This window comes from Manacus candei, unplaced genomic scaffold, assembly GCF_025592945.1.
Source record: "Manacus candei isolate 608988 ecotype Guabito, Panama unplaced genomic scaffold, ASM2559294v1 h1tg000009l, whole genome shotgun sequence".
Lineage (NCBI taxonomy): Eukaryota > Metazoa > Chordata > Aves > Passeriformes > Pipridae > Manacus > Manacus candei.
The window spans coordinates 5,474,766-5,496,113 of NW_026138057.1; the positions used below are offsets into that span (position 1 = coordinate 5,474,766).

General features: G+C 40.6%; 1 protein-coding gene across 1 annotated transcript; it reads right to left on the reverse strand.

Moving 5' to 3' along the window:
• Nucleotides 1-551: 551 nt before the first annotated feature.
• On the reverse strand, nucleotides 552-12,614 carry LOC127466205 (acyl-CoA (8-3)-desaturase-like). The gene is made up of 12 exons (XM_051776808.1): nucleotides 12,330-12,614; nucleotides 9,603-9,713; nucleotides 8,987-9,184; nucleotides 7,898-7,999; nucleotides 7,580-7,708; nucleotides 6,202-6,259; nucleotides 5,738-5,814; nucleotides 5,215-5,312; nucleotides 4,805-4,901; nucleotides 4,108-4,187; nucleotides 3,700-3,825; nucleotides 552-3,389 (listed from the first exon to the last, which is right to left on the reverse strand). The coding sequence occupies exons 1-12, from the start codon at nucleotides 12,546-12,548 to the stop codon at nucleotides 3,338-3,340; spliced, it is 1,347 nt and encodes a 448-aa protein (XP_051632768.1). The 5' UTR covers nucleotides 12,549-12,614; the 3' UTR covers nucleotides 552-3,337.
• Nucleotides 12,615-21,348: the final 8,734 nt, after the last annotated feature.

The window sequence follows — 21,348 nt, forward strand, 5'->3', positions numbered from 1 at the left end:
TTTATATACATATATATGCATATATTATTATAGATAGATTTTTATATAATATGTACACATTATATATAATGTATATCTAATAATACATATGTATAATATATATGTGTATATATAATATGTATTTAACATTTATATTTCTAATACATATTTACTATATATAAATGTATAATATAATATTTTTTATATATGCATGATATATGTGTATTTAATATACATATATTGGGTATACATTTATATATAATATATACATACTATATATAATGTATGTCTAATAATATATATGTATAATAGATATGTGTATATATGTATGATAATATATATAATATATAATAAAATAATATACTATATATTTTATATTATGTGCATATATATTATTATACCTATATTATATAAAAATTTATATATAATGTATATATAAAATTCTAAATTATATTTTATAAACATGCATGTATAAATGTATATTTTATTTTATATAATATATAAAATAAATTTTTAGATATAAAAATTTAAATGTATATATAAATTTCCTTCAGGTCAGACAACAAGTATGCAATAACATCGAAGAATTCAAGGAATTTTTTTCTAGGGATGGTTGTCAAGAGGAATCAGCGGATAAATCTTTCATGGGAATCATTTTACCCTTTGGTGGAAAGGTGCTAAGCTGAGGTCCAGCTCCATTGTTAATGACTTTTATAAAATAGATAAAGAAATGAATATTGGCACAGAGCAGCCTGTTAAGCCAATCGGAGACAAGAACATTTTAATTAAAATGAGGCTGCAAAAAGAGAAACTCAATAAATAATGACACTCAAACAAGTAGAATTCCAATTAAATGCAACAAATCATCAGATTTATGAGTCACACCAGAAAGAATCATTTTGCATCAGTCTTATGCTGGTTTCAGTGGGACTCAGGATATAATGAGCAGAGCTTTCAAGTCTCACTGGTAAAAAAAAATGTAGGCATCCTTAATATTTATGTTGCCTTCAGCAAGACATCAGTTTAACACTATCTTCATGTGCATGCAATACAATCCCTGCAGTCATGTTAAGACAGTATTGTCCTTTAAATATTTATAAAATGTTTCTACTGTTGCAAATAATTGTGGATATCACCATTCTAACCAGGCTAGGATTTCAGAATACAGAATTGGTAGAGGCACTAGTTAGCAGAGGTTTCCAAATTACATTTTAAACATATTTTTTTTAACAGCTTCTTTTTTAAACAGGATCATTCTCAAACACATCTGTCAGCTATTATTATGAAATAACCAGAACAGGGCTATTAGTACCTGCACCTACACAAAAAAGAAATACAAATAAAAAGAAGAAATGGAGATGTTTTTAAAACAACAAAGGCAAAACTAAAAAGCCCAAACTCCTGCTTTGTGTGTGGGGGCTTGATCTTGTTACCTAGAAGAGGCTGTTGGTGTCTGTAGCTTGTAACACATGAGTTGCTGCTCAGTTGTTCATGGTGGTATCTCACTTTAAGATCTTCCACATCTTCCTCCTGTGGGTGTTTTGTCCCCTGAAAGCTCTGGGTGTGAATGGCAGAGGAGAAGAACCACATGGTCTTTGTTTTTGTGGGCAAATTGTCTATTTATCTGCCATTGTGGACTCACCTTCACGGGTTTTGGTCAATTAGGCGGACATAGCACAACACAGGTTCTGCCAGTGTGGCTCAGCTGTCTCCTAGTGGAATATCTTTGCTCTACACGGTATTGGGAGATATCATTGAATCAGAATTCCTTTGCAAAATCAGCAAGATTAATCAGAGATCTCACACTCTTTCTAAAACAGGAATTAATTTCAATCCAAAAATCATGAAGAAGAACTTTATTCATAATTATAGCTATAATTTTTACAATTTCTCTTTTTTTCCTATTTTTAGCTTTTCTGTTTTAGCTTTTCCAAACAACCGGGTTATCACTACTCAGCTTTTTTCCCCCTGCTTTTTTCCCTGCTGTTAAATGATAACCACACATCAACTCGTTCTTTCATACATCCTCTATTTTTACTATCTGTTATTCATCTCTCCGCCTTGATATTTTACCTTTCCCATATAATTTAAAGTACTCTGAATGAAAATATTCAACCACAGACCCACTTCTTTCTTTTATTGTCTCTCTCAAAACCCAGCAGTGTTCTTGGAGAGCCTCTACACAGGTGTGTATGACACTTTCCACCAGCAGAAGCTGTCCTTGACCATAACCACAGGTCCTTGGAATGACCAAGAAATAATCATTTAGATAAAATTTAATACACATAAAACTCAATAAAAGCAAGAGTGCCATAAACACCCTTGAAATGTGGACCTGCTCCTCAGTGCTTAGGCTTGTTCTCAATCTTATTCAAGGCTGGTCTACATCAGAAAGCCAGTCAGACAGCACAGTTAGCACTCAATTAACATATATACATGTATTTATGCCTATAAATAATACATGCTACACAAACTGGATTCAAACTGCCTACTACAGGTGTAAACCAGCAATTAATTATCTCCTTCCCCACGCAATCCATGAACAGAACTAGTTATAACACCTTAGTAATTAGAACAAGTAGTTTACGTGACATACCCCAGGCCATCTTGTTCTTTGCACCTTTATCTATTCAAAAATATCCCTTAAAGATTCCCCCTGTCCTAATATCTCCTGACTTCCTGCAGTTTGCTTTGTGCTATCCCAAAAACACTGAGGAGACCTTAATACTGAAAGAGGCTTGTAAGGAAGATAGGGAGAGAGTTTTAACCAGGACAGGACAAGGGATAATAGTTTTAAACTGACAGAGAGCAGGTTTACATTGGATATTAGGGAGAAATCCTTCCCTGTGAGGGTGGTGAGGCCCTGGCACAGGTTGCCCAGAGAAGCTGTGGCTGCCCTGTCCCTGGAAGTGTTCAAGGCCAGGTTGGACAGGACTTGGAGCAATCTGGTCTGGTGGAAGGTGTCCCTGCCTGTGGAACAAGATGATCTTTAAGGTCCCTTCCAATCCAAACCATTCCATGATTCTCTGACATTATAAAGAATTTCAGTTTAAACTTTTGCATAAGCAATGAGCTGGTGCCTCCAATGAAGTTCAGCTCATCAAGTTGATTCAAATTCTGCCCAGTTTAAAAGCCCATCTCTAAATTCTGAGATTGAGAGCAGGAAAAATAGAGGTTCATGGTTGAGATCAAGAAAAAAAATATGTATCTTTAAGCCACTTTCCCACTTGATTCTTACTGAAAATAGCTTTGCCCAGCTCCTGAATTTTTATGCCTGAAGACACACACATGGATGGTCTGTGCTGAGTCCTGGCAGCAGTTGGGTGGTGAAGAGGTTCCCTTTGAGAGTTGCCAGTTTTTACCCATGCAGATATGCTTCAAGCCAGTGCTCCCCAGAATCCTTCAGGGAACTGGAGGAACAGAAGTTCAAAAAAAAATTTATGAAGAGACTATTCAGTTTTCTGGGAAGCAAATTGTAGTTAAAGGAATAATTGGTAAAAAATGGATTTTAAAGTGCATGGATATCTCATAGCAAAGTCTGACTACTGGGAATGAGTAGAGAGGATTTAAGGAAGAGGGGAAAAAAAATCTTTCAAATTGCCTGTAGAAAAATCTAAATAAACTACAGGTTTGATCATGGTCGCTGACTTGCAGCGGTTCCCTGTATCCTTCCCTTACATGACATTAGAGTGCAAAACTATCTTGTTAATGGATACTTACCGCAAAATATCTACAAAGGCTGTCAGTAAAGTCTTGGTTTTATATTCAATGCCGTGCTTATCACAAAGGCTTTTCACTAGAGGAGCTACTTTCCAGTAGTTGTGTCGAGGCATTGTGGGGAACAGGCTGCAGAATGGGATGAGACAGAGTTATTGTAAGACTTGGCTTGCACCACTTTCTGTCCTCCCTGATCAAAATATTTCCCTGCCCTCCCCCAGAAGGAGAGCAAAATGTCTCCTGAGATGGTTTATTCCTGGAAACAAAGAATAGTTTGGATGGGAAGAGACCTTAAATATCATCCTATTCCACCAGATCCTTTAAGGTCCCTTCCAACCCAAACCATTCTAGGATTCCACAGTTCTAAATGCCCCATATTATTCCCACTCTTATGCCCAAAATTATACTCACTGGTGCTCAATTTGAAAGTTCAAGTGCCCAGTGAACCAGTCATTGAACAAAGATTGCTTCACGTTGCAGGTTGCATGGAGCTGGGAGGGAAAAAGACCCCAAAATACATGATTTAGGTTTTATTTTCCTGCAAGTCTGATGTTTGAACCCCAGCAATCATTGCCCACCCTCATCTTGCATAAAAGAAAAGTCAGGGATTGCAGCCATCATTGCCCTGAGGAATTAAATAAAGTCTAGACTAGCCAGGCTGAGTCTTCTTCCCTTAATAAAAGGGAAAATGCTTACAACACACTACATGGGATTATGTTGCTGGAGGCATTATATATGTGAGTAAAGTTGTATTTACATATTTATTTTTATCAGATTTTACCAAATTTTGTCAGATTTATCTTATCTGCAATAAACCTGCAACCTGTAGGGTAAAAATAAAGGGATCCAATTCCCATTTTGCTTCCTTTAGTTGGCCTAAAAGGGAGATTGACTGTTTCACCATCAATACTTTTCTGTAATAGGAAGGGAAAAGTACTGCAAAAAGTATATCAACACCTTTCAGTCAAAAAAACAAGACTTTTTAAATCTAGATGTCCTGTTTTCCAACTAAAGCTTTAAAAGGTTTGATTATTACAGAAAGGATGTTGTCTTTGTCCTATGATTCAGAAGTGTAGACCCAGTACTCCAGAAGAAAGGAGCTTCTCACCTGAGTAGACACCCAGTCTTTGTTCTGATCATAATCAATGTCCATTGGAATGTGGTTCATCTGTGACACCCAAATAAACCAGGTGCTCTCAAAGTACCTGGACAGATAAACAGGGAAACACTTGTTACATCTCCAGTGTCGTCTGAATTTACCATTAAAACACATTGCCGAGTCTCTTAGTCTTAACTAAAAGAGCACTTTTATGTAATTCAGGATTTCCTATTCCTAACTTTTAGAGTGTAAGAACCACTTAACTTGTAGTTGAAGGTGTCCCTGAGCAGCGACCACCACCCTGTTCCTTCTTGACTATTTATTGCTGAGAAAATTGTAGTGACTGGGACTAATTTTAATTTATTTCAGTATTGATTACATATATTAGTCTTGAAGACTCCAGATGTTCTGTGTGTTACCTGGACAGCCAATAGTATATCATGAAGTTCTTAAATCCCATTAAAGGAATATACATGAGGGATACTCGGATGGTGAAAGACACAAGCAATATCAGGTCCTGTAAAACAAATAACCCAAACCAAGATGAAAATCAGCCTTTGTTGATGACATCCCTCCACTCCATCCTCTCCCCTTTACTTGAACTGCAGCTAAAAACTGTTCTGATGTATGGATTTCTTATTGATTTATCAAGAGGAAGCTCCACACCACCATTCTACAGCAAGTTGAGTGCACCCCTAAAATATTCCCACAGCACTCACTTAATAACTGCAGACAACAGCCTTGTCATCACACTCTGTCTATATTTGAGTTTTCTCTTAACTTTCATTTATCTGCTAGAAGATTGAAAAGCCTTTTCTAAACAATTCTCCCTTGCTGCAGCAAGCCCAGAATCAGCCTTTGCTATCTTAAACCCCCCAAACGGAGGTAAATATTAATATAGTGACATTATTTGGGTTTTCCAGATGCTGAAGCTGTGCTTACCAACCACTTTTTCCTCTTGATTGTAAAGTGGAATATAGTTAGCTGGAAGAAGGGGATGAGTGCAAGTGGGGCCAACACTGAAGGAAAGAATGGAAAGAGAGAGGCATTTATAATTTCACTGCATCATAGCTCTTACAGAATAGTCTACTGTGAGAACAATGATTCTTCTTTCCAGTGGAAGAAAAATTGCTGTCTTCCATTTACACCAACTTTCATGCATTCACAAAATCTCTTAGTCTTTTTTTCTCATCACTTCTTAGTTTCTTTCCCATCCCTTTCTTCCCTCTACTTGACTCACCCTCATCTAGTACTTCCATCACATAACCCTTGCAGAGACACAGGGGCAATTCCTCCTCAAGTGGACCTTCTTGAACATGAAGGAAGCTTTCTGAAGGTGTCACTTCAATCTTAAAAACACCTTTATTTTGGGGAGGAGATGCACTCCTGATTTAGCGGATACTCACAGAAGAAATACTTATGCTGGTAATTGTAAGGCATGAACTTCTTCTTCTTCTTTCCAAGCTGAAAAATGAAAAGATATTGTAATGAGCCAGTGAGAGACTATACAAAAATGCTCAAAAAAAATGCTTACAAATAATTTGCATTTTGTAGGAGAATGAAATTCAATCTAATCAATTCACCATGGAGTGCTGAGGCTATTGGCGCTTGGAGAGGAACAGGTTGTTAACATGGAAACTCAGTCACTAAGTTGGTGGGTTCCAACTTGGAAGAGAGAGATTGGAACCAGCTGATCTTTAAGGTCCCTTCCATCCTAAACCATTCTAGGATTCTATGAATGCAGGATGTGTTTGCTGTGGAAGCTACATCTGAACTTCTGTATCCCAAATTTCTGAGTAATAGAGGAGAGGGTGGTCAGACATGACATAATTTGGAAGCTATAATGAGAGACATTCCTATAATGTCTCTAAAATAACTTCTGCAAGATCAAGGTACTGAATGTTCGATAAATAAATCTGCCTTCTTGTTTTGTCAAATGCTTTGTCTTCAATTACAGAAATATGTGCACCTCAAATATGTCTTCCCTGGATCAAAACCGAAACAACAAAGGAAGCAGACAAACAAAGCCCCTGAAATCCATTTTGCCTGGCCATGGTGTGTGGTATTTTGTAATTCTCACTAGAGAAGCCTTTCTGAGGCAGCAGAGCCGGAATTTTCCATGTGCCTTGGAGAGCTGTAGTTTCTTTGCTTATTACTAGCTAAAGGAGAGAAAGAGGCTTTATTTTAAGAAGCTGATTACCTTGCAATGAAGTCATTTCATCACCCCATGTGTAAATAGAATTAGTAGGAAAACAAAAGGCAAATGAGACCTTGATGATATCTGAAATCATAATGGTGCAGGGAGGATGTATTCCTAGTTTTTCTTTTTGTGAAAGCCATACAATTTTGGATTAAGAAATCATCTGCACTCATGTTTGATGCATGGCAGCAATACTGGTCCTGAAGGATTTAGGTGCCAAACAGCCAGAAGGACCCAGAGGGAACATCTGACTCACTAATAACTGACTAATAACACGTAACATTAATGTAAATGCACTGACTCGCCCTCTGAGCTGCCTCCAAGGTGCTCACCCTTCCTTAAGCACCGATTGCAAGACTTGGCTTCTCAGGAGCTGGTGCCTCAGCATCATAATACCCAGGCAGTACATGAGACTCTTAGACCTTGGAACACTTTGGGAATTATCAGAGAATCCTGAATGGCTTGTGTTGGAAGGGACCTTAAAGATCACCTAATTCCAAGGCACAATCTGGATGATTATTATTATCCCTCCCTACATAGATTTCTGCCATTAAATCTGCTTTTCCAGACATCCCCATGCTCACCTCCACAGAAAGTGTCTTTCCCAGGCTGAAGAGGAGGGGGTGCATGTTGAGGTCAGGGTCTTTACGGAAGCAGTTGGGTTTGGCGTGGTGCTGGTTGTGCAGGTGGTTCCACCAGCTGGCAGGTAAGCCCTGGAAAAAGGGAACACCAGGGATTCAAACCAGAACGATATCAATGATCACATTGCTATTTATCCACCTGTTATTGACAGCTTGCACTGCGATTCCCTCCCAGTTGATACTGCCTGGATATAGGGACACTCCAATCCATTGCTTTGTCCCCATTAGCCCCAGAGAATATTCCCACCATGAGCCAACTACCTTCATAACATTTATCACCACCATCTGCAGCACCCGATTCCATCTGGGCTTCCTGAAGACAGAGCAGTGCCCCAGATCATGCTGGAACCAGCCCATCTGGATCTGGAAGACCAAAGGGTCAATGAAGAAACAGAATCTTGGCAGCATTGCAATAATTTGCCTTGTAATAATAATTTGCCTCCGTAACTTCATAGTGTGATGCATCTTCCTTCTGCTTTGGGGAAACAACACTCCCTGATGTCTTGCATGTTCAGTGCTGAGAACTTCCAATCAAGCTACTGTCCACTAAAGCTGCTCAGTTCCAGATATTGACTTTAGCTGGAATATAGGGAAATCAGCAAAGCATCGCAACAATTAACTGTTACAGCATAGAAGTCTGTTTGCTGCTATCACAAATAATGAATTTCCAAGTAACCAGCTAGAAAGTGGAAGAATTTCCAAGTCTACAGCTTTATTGCATTCCATATTCCCATGGAAATATGAGGGCTCTTTGAGGAATATCCACCTTAACAGATAATAGGCAAGTAGAACAGATCATGTAAATGAGTTCATTTGAATTTGTTCTATGGATGTCTGAGCAAATTTAAACTTTCAGCTCTACTAAGAAAATCTTTCTTCTTCCCCTCACCCTAAATTTATTGCATCTAAGGGCCACAAAGTCCTATTCCCTCCTTCCCTGCATGGATCCTGCCCTTCTATGGTTGAATTCACTAATCCAGCAGAAAACTATTCAGGGTTAGTGAGGGAAAGTGGCTCATAAAGGACCAAACAAACATCAGACAGAAGGAACAGGGAGCCAAAAGTACAGCTGAGAATGAAATATTGCCTCTTTTGTGATTAGATCAGCAAATCCCATCTTGTGAAACAGCCAGTTCCACAACATCCCACCAACTCCTGGGTTGTCAGCAAAACCAGATTTGCTGGAGGCAACAAAAATTGTGACGTAGAACGTGCTTGTTGTCTTCAGGCAGGTAACAGGACCTGAGGAGAGGCAGCGGAGCAATGCCTGGGATGTGAACATTCCATGAATCCTCTCCATCTGGAGGAACCAAACATGTCTGCAGGGCTGAGCAGCTGTCAGCACTTTACCTGAGCAACAGTGAAGAACGCCATGCCAGCCAGGAAAGGCACTAAGGAGATGCCAAAGTACCAGATCACGAGCCAGGATGCAGCATCCAGCACCAGGACGTGAAGGAAAACCAGGAAGAAGAAGAAGTAGTTTGGCCTCAGAAGTCCCATCTTCTCAACAGTGCAGCGCAGCTCACGAAAATCCTCCAGGAGGGATTTCTGGGGGTAAAGTTAAAATTAATGCACTATTTACTTTGAAAATGTAACACAGCAGACTCAGAAACCCCAAAGCAGCCATGGGAGTCAGAGGAGATATTCTCTCAGAGGGGACTCTGCAAAACCAGGCATGAGATCAACAGGTCTTGCTTTTGCTTTGATACTGAGACATCACAGTGGGGAGAACTGAGCAGAATTTGGGGGTCTGGAGCTCATTCCTCGCACCCAGGGGAGGATTTAGCGATCCTGAGATGGTCATGTTTCCATGTCTGACTAGCATTGGCTGCCTCCCCACTCCCTAGCCCATGGCACAGCGTCAGGTGTGCTCCTTCAGACAGGATTCCTGCTCCCTCTCTTATTTTCCTTCTCCTCCCAGGCTGAACCCCAAGCCGTTCCCAGCTCTGGAATCTGGGACACTCACCTTTTTATTGGACTCAAAGCTGGGTTGATCTGGTGCCAGCTCCCCAATCAGCAGAGATCTCAAGTACTTTTTCACCAGAGACTTATCGTTGTGAAAAGCTACAAAGGCATCCTGAGAAACACAAAGGGAGGGAGTGAGAAAGGGCACGTGACTAAATCCCAGACGCTGAGCCTCTCCTTTCCTCAAGTCTTTGATATAACACGTAATCCAGTTCCCATTGTCCAGAACCCTTTGGGTTCCTCTTTACCACCTACTGGAGCTCGGCCCAAGGATGCTGGAGAAGTTTCAAGAAACCAGATTTCATAAAAGGCCCTGGGCGAGGCTAGTAATGAACATGAAAGGGTTTGATGAAAAACTCTTTGCAGAGGGAAACATGTTCTTTCATCTGCTTGTTTCAGCACAGTCTGTCCCTAGAAGGCTCCAGCCAGCAGCCCTTCCCTATGGATGGGACCCAGGTGTGGGAGAACACATCAGGGAATGGGATGTGTCTTTGCCATGCTTGGGATGAGGCTTTTAAAATCCTGTTTGTAACCCACTAGGGTCAAAGGGAATATGTGCTGAAGTTCCTTACACAGCAGGAGTGCAGTTCCCTGCAAGTTTTCAGGCTGGATGATATTTTGGGGAGGTAGGTAACAGTAGTGACACAAATGGGTCCATTCAAGAAGCATTTGAAATCCCAGTTTTAAAATCAAAGACAAGCAATGGAATAAAGGGTGAAATTCCAGGTAAATCAAAACTCTTCTTTAGCTCAGTGAACTTTCCAGAAGTAAGATAAAAAGGCTGACCATGCTCTATTTAGGTCCAGAAAGAGTAGATATGGCAAAATCCTCAGTGTTTGAGCAGTCAGGTACTTGCTGATTTTGGGTGTGAGAAACAACGTGGATAATTAAGACCCAAAACATTCTGCATGTGCCTGGTCAGGACCAAGTCCCTGGAAAAGGACGGGACTTCCTTGCAGTCTGACACTGCTCTGGAGCCTTTTGACTGGAACTGGAGACAGCCTTTTTCTGAGTACTTTAGTCCAGAAATACTCAGAGCAAGGTGATTTTTTGGACATTTGAGCTTTTTACAGACATCCACTTTGTCACATCCATCCCTGTGTCACAGTGACAACTTAATAACTCTGTCCAGACCCAGAGGACTGGGGAAATCTCTCTATCCTAATTCCGTGCCCCTCATACATTCTTATATACCTCCCTCCTGCCAGGAATCTGATTCAATCCATAAGTGTCTATATTGCAGCTTGGAAACAGGAGCCACAATGCCTTCAAGCAGGAATCCCTCTCCACAAGATCAGTATCACAGATTCTTATCACTGAAAGCCCCTCAGTCCTGCCTGTCGCTTCTCCTCCCTCCTCAGGTCCTGATAATCATCTTAAGAGAGATTAACTTTAAGATTTATCACCTGCAACACACACAACTCCCAACATTTGACATCAATGCAATGTTCTTGTTGACATTTTCAAATTAATCCACACAGAAGAAGAACATTCTCGCTGTATATATATAATTATGAGGTCTAGAGTAGTCAAGAGTACTTGAAAAAAAATCCTGGATCCTGGTTTTAGGTAAAGTCCTGCCCCAGCAATTTTTTGAGACACCTTCCAGTCCTGCATTTCTGTAAAAGTGTGGTTTTTTTAGAATATATGAACAGAGCAGCATTTTAAAAGCAAAAAAAATTATACAGATTAGCAGAATACAAATTGAGAGCAAGACAGAAGGATATTGTTGTGATGCAACACAAATCCACACTGTACCCACAATTTTGGCTATTAGTTGTGGTCCTGTGCTCAAAGGGATGTAGCACAGCTACAGGTTGGAAAAGACCTTTAAGATCAAGTAAAATTAGGTTGTAATTATTGGAATAATAAAAGCAGGCAGGATCAAAGGTCATCCTTTAAACATATTCACCCCAGACAAATTCACTGTGGTTAAAGCCCCTGGGTGTCCATAAATAAAATAATCTAAATGCAGGTCCTTACACTGCAGGAGCTGGGAGGACATTGCTTGGGGTCAAATAATTCCAGGCATTCTGTATTCCTTGAATCCTTTTGTAAAAGTCCAGTAACAGAACCTGCAGGAGGTGGCACCAGGACCTCTAGACTGGCCTGGCACGGCTGGTCTAAGTTCTTAAGTCACTGAGGTAGAGGAGAAAGCCAACGAGACTCAAACCTTTCTTTTCCTTCCTTTGAGAACACCAGATATTTTTCTGTCCCACTTTCAAGCACGGAAACATTCAATTCAAGGAGTGAAATGTGAAAAATAACTGATCTGGTTCATTCTGGGCCAGGACAGGGGAAGTGTTATCCTATTTCAGACTGAAACCTGAGAGATTAGATGGCTAAAGAGCTTCCTTCAAGTCAAAAAGTCTTGTTGAGACAAGAATTAAATCTCCCACATCACAAGCTTATGCTTGAAACTTGGCCATGTTTTTAATGCTCATATTTCTCACTATTCAGATATTCAATATCTCCTTTCAGCAGAGAGATCTGCTTCGAATTTATTATTTCTGTCAAAAAGCAACACAATTATTTCAGAGAAATCCACTAAATCAACAAATTTTTGCAGGAGATCTGTTTTCAAATATATTTGTGAAAGTTTTCCTTGTCTCCTGCAGCCATTGTGTCTCTTTCTCAGCCCACTCTTTGGCCAAGCACAGTGACAACCAGCACGTCCTCCTGCCCTGGCACTGGAACCACCTTCCTGCTCTGTCCTCCTGCGTCTTACCGTGGCATCCTGCCCAGCATAGTGGCTGATAACTCTGCTGCCTCCAGGGTGCTTCTTGGAAAACCTGCTGACATCATAGACCTTCCTGTCGATGACCAGCCACTGCTCCCGGCTCTCCCCACGGCCATTGTGCATCCTGACCTCCTCCCAAGTGAAAGGCTGTGGGAAGGCCGGGATGGGACTCGTCCCCTTCTCGCTGGAGCCCGTCTGAGGAGGCATCTGTGCACTCAGAGCCGGGATCCACCAGGCTGAGCCTTGCTCTGTGTCCAGGCTGAGGGTGGACCATCCCATCCTGCCCGTTATACAGCCTCGCTCCAAGCCACTCCCTTGTGCTCCAAGGGCTGGTTGGCTCTCCTTGCCCAAACACACCCTTCCAAAGTTCCCTCCCCTTCCAGATGCTTTACACACCCATAAATAAAAGCCCTGTTCCTTCTCGTGTTTTCTGAGTTGCCTTTAGAAGGTCTGATTACTCATGAGAGTTGTGGACTGCTCTACTGAACACAAACAGGAATAAACAGACAAAATTAGGATTATCTGTTGTCTCTAAATGGCCTCATCACTGCCCAAAACCTTCAGGTTGTCCTTCATCTTTGAAATTTTCTGTGTTGACCCTGGCATGGTAAATTCATGTGTCTTTCTTAACTAAAATAATCAAAATGCTATCAAATCGGAGTAAAGATGGTAAAGATTCAGAGTAAAAAAAGAACACAGTTAGGAAAACATCCTTTATTTCCAGTTAATTTGGCTTGTTCATTGTATACTTCACGTAGAGTTGTGAAAACAGAGTTTCCTTTATATTCTTGACTCATTCAATCATCTAATTGTTCAAGTAATTAATTCATAAGTCTATAGCATTAGAATATTTTGGAATTAGGAGTAATAATAATAATAATAACAATAATAACTGTTAGCACCAAATTTGGCTGTAGATTCAGAGTTCCTAAAGCCATGTTTAAAGGCAACGTTGACATAATTAACCTCACTTAAACATTGCTCCTGAAGAGACAAAATCTGAGCATATCTGATTTTGAGAAGATCTGCTATGAGTACAGAGATGAAGAGTTCTCAGCTGTAACAAATAGCAGAGAGAAGGCAATGCCAAGCTTCCTATGCACCCACATCAATTTTGCCCAGACCCAGAAAAAACTAAGCCCTCATATAGGAAATACTGCCCTACTTGAGATTTAGGATTCTTTTTATCCTGGTTGGATTTTTTTAGTCCAAAATTATGAGCCCTGAGTGCTTTTGAGGAAGGTACAAGCAGCAGGCTGATATGGTACAGTCTGTTCCCACAGATTTGAGTTAAATCAAAAATCATGAGTTTTCCCCCTTTTTATTTGCACTTATGAATTTATTATGTCTGTAACCCCAAATATTGCCTACAGTGATGCCCAATCCTTGCCTGAAATCTGACCAGTTCCAGGCCTCAACTACCTCTTGTGACAGTGAGTTTCACAGACAATTCACACACTGCGATCCAGAGAAAGGAGGGAATTGTGTGAGCTCCCAGTTCTGAGAAGGACTGGGAACACTCAGCTGAAGTTGCAGACCTCAGGCAGGACAGAAAGATAAAGAAAGACAAAGAAAGTTCCGAAAGCCAAAGGCACTTCAGCAGGATGAGTTGTTTTCCCTGTCTCCCAAGCAGATGGCAAGGAGGAGGCCCGGGCAAGAGCTGGTCAAAGCAGAGGTGATCTGATATCCCTCTCATGAGGTGAAAAGTACCATTTGATTTACGTAAAATAACTTTATTTTCAAGAGTTTGTCCCTGAGTGACTCTGGAATGGAGCTCACAGGATATTCGTGCTGTAAGAGACAATGAAGCTTCTCAGTTTTTTACTCTGTGCCAGTCTCAGACTGCAAACACAGTGACAAATATGAAGTCTTGGTTTTTGTGTTCCCCAGTGAATTAATAACAGCCCAAAAGCAGTTGGATAGAGACAGCTGAAATTCCACAGAGCAGACACCTGCCTTGCCCTTAGCCCTGCATGGAGCGAGCAGTTTTCTGACTGCCACAGAATCCTAACTTACACAATTCTAATTCTTTAAATCATGTAGCATCTTGTGAATTAATAAGTCAAGCCCAAAACAGCTGTGTAGAAGTTCCTGACATATGGCAATGGTGGAACCACCCAAAGTAAAAGAGAAATGGGACTGTTGGTATTCGTCAGAAGACAGTGATAAAAGAATGGGAGGAACAATTTCTACTCTGCTGTCACATTGCATTTTGTAACTCTTTATCTTGCTCTAAATAAAAGTTGAGAGTGTCCACGCCAATGATGTGTTCATGTTCTATTGTATATGTGTGGAGTCTTACCTAAATCATGTTTAGTACTTGAGGTGCTGAAAATAAAATATGCAATAGTTTGCGCAATTTTCCACATATGTGGTTTTTATAGACATGTGAAAATATCAAGTTACTCCACAGCTGGCTGAAAGTACAAAAAACCCCCTTCCCACGGCCCTGTATTCAGGCTTGTAAATGCAGCAGTTACCTGAAAAGGAGAAGATAAAAATGAGGGGTTTGATTTTGGTCACAGAGCCAGGTGTGAACAAATATGGGATGTCTCTGTTTATAAACACAGTCCGCTGTGATTTCACTGTTAACACACACTGTGGGTGCCAGTACCCACCAGACTGTTGCTAATTAGATGAATTAAGTTTGGGAACTTTAAGATATTTTTTCTCTGAATTAACAGTGTGCATAATATTTAATGTCTGAATTTATTTTCCATCAGCTCCCATCCAGAGGGTCCTGCAATGCCCATTGATATTCCATAACATTAAATCCCCTCCCAGTCTGAAAGCAGAAGCTCTGTCTGTGTTATCCAGGTCACCAAACAGATTTCAGAGCTGCATGGAAAAGCCCAGAGAGTGAAAGCCACAGCCATGCTCACTCAGATAAACTATTGGGAAATCTGTCAAAGTGAATTTACACCACACTCAGTGTTCTGCAACAACTACCCACAGACCTGCCAAAATCTGTGTCGTGTGCTCCTGGGAGCTGGTACATGTGCTCACAGCTGTTCTCTTGTGACTAAGAAACTCCTTGCCCAGGGACTTGACATGATTTCCCAGATTTCCAGAAAGACAGTATGTGACTCCTCAGCTGGGAGTTGTTGCATCAACACTTTTATCCCCCATAAATATTTGCAGCTTAATCCACTGCAGATATGTGGTCCAGAAATAAATCTAGTACTGAGACATCCCAAAGCATCTTGGAAGTGGTTCTGTGATTCTGTGAAGTGGTAGGACTCGATGATCTTAGAGGTCTTTTCCAACCTTAATAATTTTATGATCTCATTTCTAAGAAAATCTCCTTTTCCTTCAAGCTCTGAGGAATTTTTTCCTATAGGATACCAATTTTTTTACAGGGTTTTTTGACCACCTTTTCTACAGAAACGAAGTATTTCATGGGGCCTGTCACACGTGTTGTGACAGCACCTACCAAGTGATGCTCCAGGGAAAAGCTGGATGGAGAACATCTACTTTACAAGATTTACAGTCTACTCAGAGTTGTTCAACATGAGACAGCCACTTATAGGTTGCACATGTCTCCAGAGTCAGCTGTCAACAGTAGAGAGAGCTGGAAAAGCAGGACCTTGCGCTGAAGCCATGGGACAGCATCTTGCCTTTGTGGAGAACTCATGGATGCTCTTCCCTACAGTGGCTCCAGTCTATGGCAGGGAACTCACCTGCAGCCATGCACAGGCCAGCACACAGCTCCCTGTAGATAGAGCCTGTTTTTCTTCCCAGATTTCATGGACTATCATTCAAAACTCCCTCTTCTGTGACTATGATGTGCCTCTTCCCAAACACAGCCAGGAAATGGAAATAGTTATAATTATTTTATCCCCAGCACAAAACTTAATGGGGAATCCGTAATTCAGGACAAGGCTACATTTGGAGAGATTTCTTCAATCTTTTCAAGAGACAAAAACTTTTGCAGTCGGTACAATTTTGTTTTGGAAAGAAAAGATAAATCCAGTAATTGCTTGATGAGAACATTAGAAGATACCATATCAGTCAGGAGGAGAAAAGGACTGGGTTTTCTTTTTTTTTTAGCATATTCCACATTAAGAGACACAACCCCGTATCTCAGATGGGGTTACTTAACAGGAATACCATGTAATTTCAGAGATGGGAAGAAAAATCAAGGAGTTTTTCATAGACAGTCATGTTTGCAATGAATGTTTGCTTCTCTTCCCTGCCTTGAGGGGTTTAATTTGCTCAGATATTCAAAGTATTTATTAATTTTTTTTCATTCCTTAATCCAGATTTCAGTAGTAAGTTAACACATGGGTTTTTTCCTCTATATCCTTTGCAAAACAGAAAAAAACATCTGTGAAATACCACATTTTCCCTCCCAATTTTGGGTTACATTTTATGACTGAACAATAAAACCCCAAAATGAGTACCTTGTTAATTATAATGACATCTAAAAATAGGTTCTGTAATAAGCCTTCTCACCCAAAACTCCCTACAGAACAATAATTTGCATTAAGATGCATATTATGTAATTTTTTTGTACTTCTGAGCAAGTTCCTGAAGTCCCTACCCAGGAGATGCTGCAATGCTGCACAATGAGATGTAAAGCCTGACAGGATTTGCTATTGTAATTCTGATGTGACCTTCTCTCACACACACCAGCTGTAGTTACACCCCCCAAATTCTTTTCAAACAAGGGTGATATCAATCTCTTCATCAATCACCGTGTACTTTTCTGGTTTGTGTTTCTTATTTAACCTGCAATTCCAATTAAATATGAAATATGAATATACTCTTTGCATCATTCAAATTCATGGAAGCCAGAACTCCATGGGCTCTTCTGTGGTTTTAAGATCTAAATTCAGCTGATCTAAAATGGTATATTCTAAATTTAACAGCTGATAAAAAGGCTCTCTCTCAAGTGCACAGGTAGCATTATATATTATTAAAAAGAAAAATAAGACACAGCATAATTCAAGATCAAATTGCTAAATGAATGTAACAAACCCATTTTGTTTTCCCACTGTTGTACATCTGGGTAGCATTTTTATAGCTTTTTTAGCATTTATATTTTATAGCATTTTCTGTGCTCAGTGCAGAGCTCCCACTACTTGCAGACACACTTCTGAATATTCTGCTGATCCACAGAGGGAAAAACCCTCGGAAAGGTGACTCTGCTTGAAAGTTTGTTTTAATTCTTGACTTGTGCAACACTAGTTAGGAACAAAGTGACATAAGCAAGGATTAAGACACCCACAGCCTACACACAGAACACCTTCCTTTGTCTGTCCTTCCTATGGGTCCTGGGCCCCCTTCCAACCTCTGCAATATGTGCAGCGGGGATCCTGCAACAACTTGCCTCCTGGTCTATTTGACCAGAATTCAATTCCCTAGCCTTCATCATCTGCCTCTGTCTTCCTCAGACACATGTTGTGCTGTATATTCCGTGCATTTTGACTCTGAGATGTCCATCATCCTTAAACTTCTACATCCTACCCTGCCCACAAGGACATCAGTCATATTTTTCCTCTACACGGCTGAGGGGGCTTTTGCTACTTACTTTAATTCCTTTTGAAGTTTAATTTTTCTTTGACACTATTGCAGTTCCTAATTGCAGTTCCATGACCTTTTCACTACTCTTTTTATTCGCAGTCTGTCTCACAGATTGTTCCTCATCAATCCAAGATGCTCTTGTGAGTTTGTTCCTCCCCTCCTTGCAAGGGATGCAAGTCCCATAAATTTTATATACTCCTTATATGGAGTTTATGTAAGAATCCTCACATGGCCTCACAGGCCTTCAGCATCATTTCAAGGGACAAAGGATATTCCAGAGCTGTACATGAATGTCTGGTTGATAAAGGAAAATACTCAAGCACCAGGCCAACACCTACAACGCTTGTAAGCATCCTTGTAACTCTCCAGCTTGGAGTAAGTACATGGAAGCTACACCCCATTCCTGCCCTATTAGATATTGGGAATAAATGAGGGTGGGGAGGCTCTGGCACAGGTTGCCCAGAGAAGCTGAGGCTGCACCATCCTTGGAAGTGGTCAAGGCTCTAAAGTGCTTGGAGCAACCCGGTCTAGTGGAAGGTGTTGTGGAACAAAGATGGTTTGTAAGGTCCCTTCCAACCCAAATCATTCCATGATTCCATGATTATTAGGCAGACATTGTCTAGGCAATCTAGAGACCATTATCCAGACTGTTATGTTTTATTTATTCCTTTATTTTTGGTAATTTGGAATATTTGCTCCAGACAGAAATATTTTAGCTTTCTAGTTTCTAATGAAGTCACAGGTTCCTGATCTTCCACTTGGATGAGGGGAGAAGAGAGAATAGAGAAAAATGTCAAAATGACTAAGGCATAGTCTGAGCTCATTGGCAGCATCTTCATTCACCTTTTATTTTACTTGGGCAACATCCAACTTTTCTTACTTCATCTTGTTTCTTTTTCACAACTGATTGTGAGATGATCCTGAAGAGGAGTTCAGACTCACTTGTTAGAACATTGGCATCTCTTCTTGCCAGAAGAAGTTATCTTTCTATCTGGGTCTGCAGCTAAATGGTTGTTTTAAAGGCACTCGTGCATCCCAAAAGGTGGATTATGCAGGATGTGACCCAATTAGGATAATTCTGCCCACAGGACTGCCCTAATCTCTTTCTGAGTCAAAGCAAACAACTGCTACAGTTTACAAGGAGTCATCTGCTATAAAATTAAATTATTCTTGAATTTTGATATTTTGATATTTCTCTTAGTGGATAATCTATCCCTGCTCTTGGGCAATTAACCTTGGCATTAGGAATTTACACCTCCTGTACAGCTTGAACTGGTATTGATTCGCACTTCAGCTGCTATTTCTTTATCACTGACAGATTGAAGTACTGTCTGCTATAAAACTTCTCATTTTATGGTCAAGTCACTGCCTCTTCCTTCATTGGGCTCAAGGAGCTCCAACAATTTCATTCTCTCACAATAAGGATCTTTCCTGAAGATTTAGTTTTTCCTGCATCTCTTCCCTAAATCTTGATAGCAGACATATCTACATAGAATATTTTTTAGGTATTTATAACTTTGAAAGAAATTAAACCTAACCTAGGCATAGAACAACTTAAAATATTCCCATGAGACTGCTAGACTGGCCCTACCTGATCCTACCTCCCTTCTCCAAAGCCTTAGAAGAAGGGGGAGAGAAAGTGGAAAAAAAAGACAGGCTTGGCAGGAGAGGTGAAACAGTGAAAAAAACAGCCCCAGAAAGGAAATCCAAAAGGGAAAGAGCATCACAAAAAATATTCTGCTATCACAAAAAATTATGCTGCTAAGAGCATCCTGTTTTAACAGGGGAAGCATGAGACTCTGCTCCTGCTCACATGCTTGGCTATCAAGTAGGCTTTTGAGCACTGGACATATTAAAAATCAACTTAAAACCAGTGTTGTGGAGAAATTTTCATTCTATTTTTATAGGCACAAACACTGAACCTCCATTTTATGCATTAACAGCAATAAGTTCCCATTCAAGGCACGGTGACCATGGTTCAGAGGATGTAGAGAGGTGTTTCCTGGGGTGGGCAAAAATCAAAAAGCCAGGTTTGTTCTGGAGACCAAATCAAGGCAGACTACTATGGATCAGTCAGACTTTTGGAATTTTTGCCTAAAGAACATAATTCTAACCAGCATTTCATATAAACTGTCATCACTGTATTACTTCTATTGCTGTTTCAAAACTGTGTGGAAATTCCTCCCCATTTTCCAAACACTTAATCCCAGTCTCTGTAGAAGATGCAAATCACAGAGAAACCAAGTTCATGTCAATGAACTCTCTTCCAGTGTCATGTCAATCCTCTTCCTCTCCCACCCATGAGTAGTGTTGCATTACTACCTCACCTGTTAAGAAATCCCTTTATACTCCTTATAAAAGAACTATCTTGGGAAGCAACAAATCCTCCTGTTTCCAGGGGTTCAGCTGCATCCATTATCTATCTTGCATCGATCTACAATCATCTTCCATTCTGTTTCTTTTCTAAAGATGGAGAAAATTCCATTAACCTCTTCAGGAATTTGGGATAATGGAAGCAAACACACACACACAGAAGCTGGGCAAGGATTGCAAATCCACCCCATGAACAAACCAAAAGGAGTGGGTCTTGGGAAGGGGAAAACTACAGTGTTTTCCTCTTCAATTACCCCTTCACCCTTAACTGTTTGAACATTTTTGTAAGTCCAGTTACTCCATTGTTGCAAATGTCTCTCCCTGATTTGAAGAAAGTGATTTAGTCCAGGTCGGAGCCACCTCTTTGTCTGAGGACACTCCACTTAACTGGAAAATCTTTGAAGCCTGATGAACATCTGATTACTGTTTTTAAGAGACCCCATGCAAGTGCCTGATTGATTTTTTTCTTCTTTGAACGTTTTTAGGGACTAAATCCTCTCCCCTGGCTTGGCCAGGGACACCTTCCACTAGCCCAGGTTGCTCAGAGTCCCATCCAACCTGGCCTTGGACACTTCCAGGGATGGGGCAGCCACAGCTTCTCTGGGCAGCCTGTGGCAGGGCCTCACCACCCTCACAGGGAAGAATTCCTTCCAATTATCCCATCTAACCCTGCCCTCTGGCAGTGGGAAACCATTCCCCCTTGTCCTGTCCTCCACACCCTTGCCAAAAGTCTGTCTCTTCATCTGATCCTTCCCTTCTGATTCCCTGGGGAGTCCTCCTTCCCTTCTGATGCCCGACTGCCACCCTGTGGCTGTTCCACAACATTCAGGTTCCACTTTAAGGCTGAACTGTGAAGCCAAAGGGTTTCCACTAAATGCCCAATTTGAGGCCAGTGTTGTTCCAAAAAGGTGTATTTCAGTGCAGGTCCAGAGAACCTGAAAGGGGTTTTGAACTTGCATTTGAATATTGTTGTAAAATGTCAGTATTATTAGCTTAAGAGTAATATGCTACTGTGGACTGTAAGGAATCCAGAGTACTCACGGAAACTGAAGTTGTTATGTAAGGTATTTCTCCTCTTGAACTGGAGAACTCTTCTTGAGCCTGGAGT